Raw genomic sequence first — 1,669 nt, forward strand, 5'->3', positions numbered from 1 at the left:
GGCTAACAGCTGTTTAGCTTGCAGCTAACAGATGTTTAGCAGGTAGCTAACAGCCAGACACAGTCTAAGAAATTAAGTTGGTTTGGTTGATAGTTTCATTTCCACCTCTGCAAACATTGTTAAATGTTCGTGCATCGTCTTTATCTCTGGAGTTTATATGAAACCAATGAAATGGTGATAAAGGAAAGAAGTGTTCAACTCTGCACCAGTTAAATAAAGGATGGATGGTTATTGACTTTATTGATCTTTGCAAAGATGAGAACAAAGATGATCATAAACAGCTCCATGTTGTTCTGATTTTCTCTCTCTAACTAAAAGCTGTGAAGGTTTCCAGTTAACACAAACACGCTGCAGACAACTGAAGAAAACAGTAAAATGTTGAATAAAGGGAGTCTGGCCTGTTAGGAGAAACTATTCCAGATAATCCCTGATGAAGAAGAAAACACCTGAGTGACACTTTTAGAAAGTAAATCCAGTATAATGAAGGGATTTCCAGGGAATGGATTTTTCCAATGATCTCAGGGTTGATTTGAACCGACGTAGTGAAGGTGATCAAAGCTGCAGCTTCGGGGGGGTTTTCTGGTTCAGTCTCTAAAACTTGTCCCGTCGTGTTTCCAATTGGTTCCAGTGGTCGTTCTCGTCCGCTGCGCTGGTGCTGAATCCTGGTGAGCAGTACGCCGTGTCCGTTTACAACATCCCCAAACCAGAGCAGGGCCACAGCAGCATCGACGTCAGCAGAGACATCTGGGTCCCAGGTGAGTCGGTCCAGGAGGAAGTGGGGAGATCCACACTGCCTCAGGCACAGAATTCCTTCCTTTTTTTTGGTCATTTCCTGCCAAACTGTTTGAATAAATGGATGACTTGTGGTCTGTTCTTTAAGACTGCGGACAGAGCAAAATGAAGATGACCCAGTTTTGCATTGAGGGAGGTGAGTTAAACGTCTGCCTCTTCAGTGAAGTTTAAAGAGTTAAAGCTTCTAATAATCCATCCTATCCCTGCAGGCAGCCTGTGGGAGCCTAACATCAGCTTTGATGGGACCGCCCACGGCTCCCTGGCGGTCCGCTTCAGCCCTCACGTCCTGTCTAAGGAGTACCTGGTTATCATGAAATGTGGCTCCATCACAGAGAACCTCAGTGTGAAAACGGTGAGACCCAACCTCACGCCTATCACCGATTTTATAAGGGAGCCGCTTCCAACCGTCTACATGAATGAGTGGGAATGATCATGTTCATCAACTCTTTGGAGAACCTGCTGTAAACTGGCTGCAGCTGCTGAATGAAGAAGATTAATTTCTTATTATCAAATATCTTTGAAATGCAATTGATCAATTGGTTTATTTAGGCTTAACTTAAAAGGACAGAAGTCTGTTTATTACTTCAGTATAAATCCTACAGTTTAAAAACAGTTTTGTAGAAGTTAAAGTATTAAATTCAGCTTTTTACTGGAGCGTAAAACTAACATTTAAAAAAAAAAAAAAACTAAAGTACAAAAGTAAACGTAATGCAAATTAAAGGAACATTTTCTAGAATTCTGGATAATAACTTCCTTAGATTTAATTTTCTTAGTTTTATAACTGATGGTAACAGAAAATTTAACCAGATCATCCAGTCAGATTGATTCAAAGTTTTCTATCTAAGGAAAACCAGCTGATTGCATCGACTCATTGACT

The 1,669-nt window shown here is 40.9% G+C and overlaps 1 protein-coding gene across 1 annotated transcript in view; it reads left to right on the forward strand.

Moving 5' to 3' along the window:
* The window catches only part of il17ra (interleukin 17 receptor A), a 12,789-nt gene that overhangs the window by 6,908 nt on the left and 4,212 nt on the right, over positions 1-1,669 (forward strand). Inside the window, exons 4-6 of the mRNA XM_015399845.1 lie at positions 600-755; positions 881-928; positions 1,002-1,198. Of these exons, the coding sequence (XP_015255331.1) occupies positions 600-755; positions 881-928; positions 1,002-1,198 (401 nt within the window). The remainder of the gene's footprint in view (positions 1-599; positions 756-880; positions 929-1,001; positions 1,199-1,669) is intronic.

The sequence above is a fragment of the Cyprinodon variegatus genome, unplaced genomic scaffold, assembly GCF_000732505.1.
Source record: "Cyprinodon variegatus isolate N-32 unplaced genomic scaffold, C_variegatus-1.0 Scaffold1052, whole genome shotgun sequence".
Taxonomy (NCBI): Eukaryota; Metazoa; Chordata; class Actinopteri; order Cyprinodontiformes; family Cyprinodontidae; genus Cyprinodon; species Cyprinodon variegatus.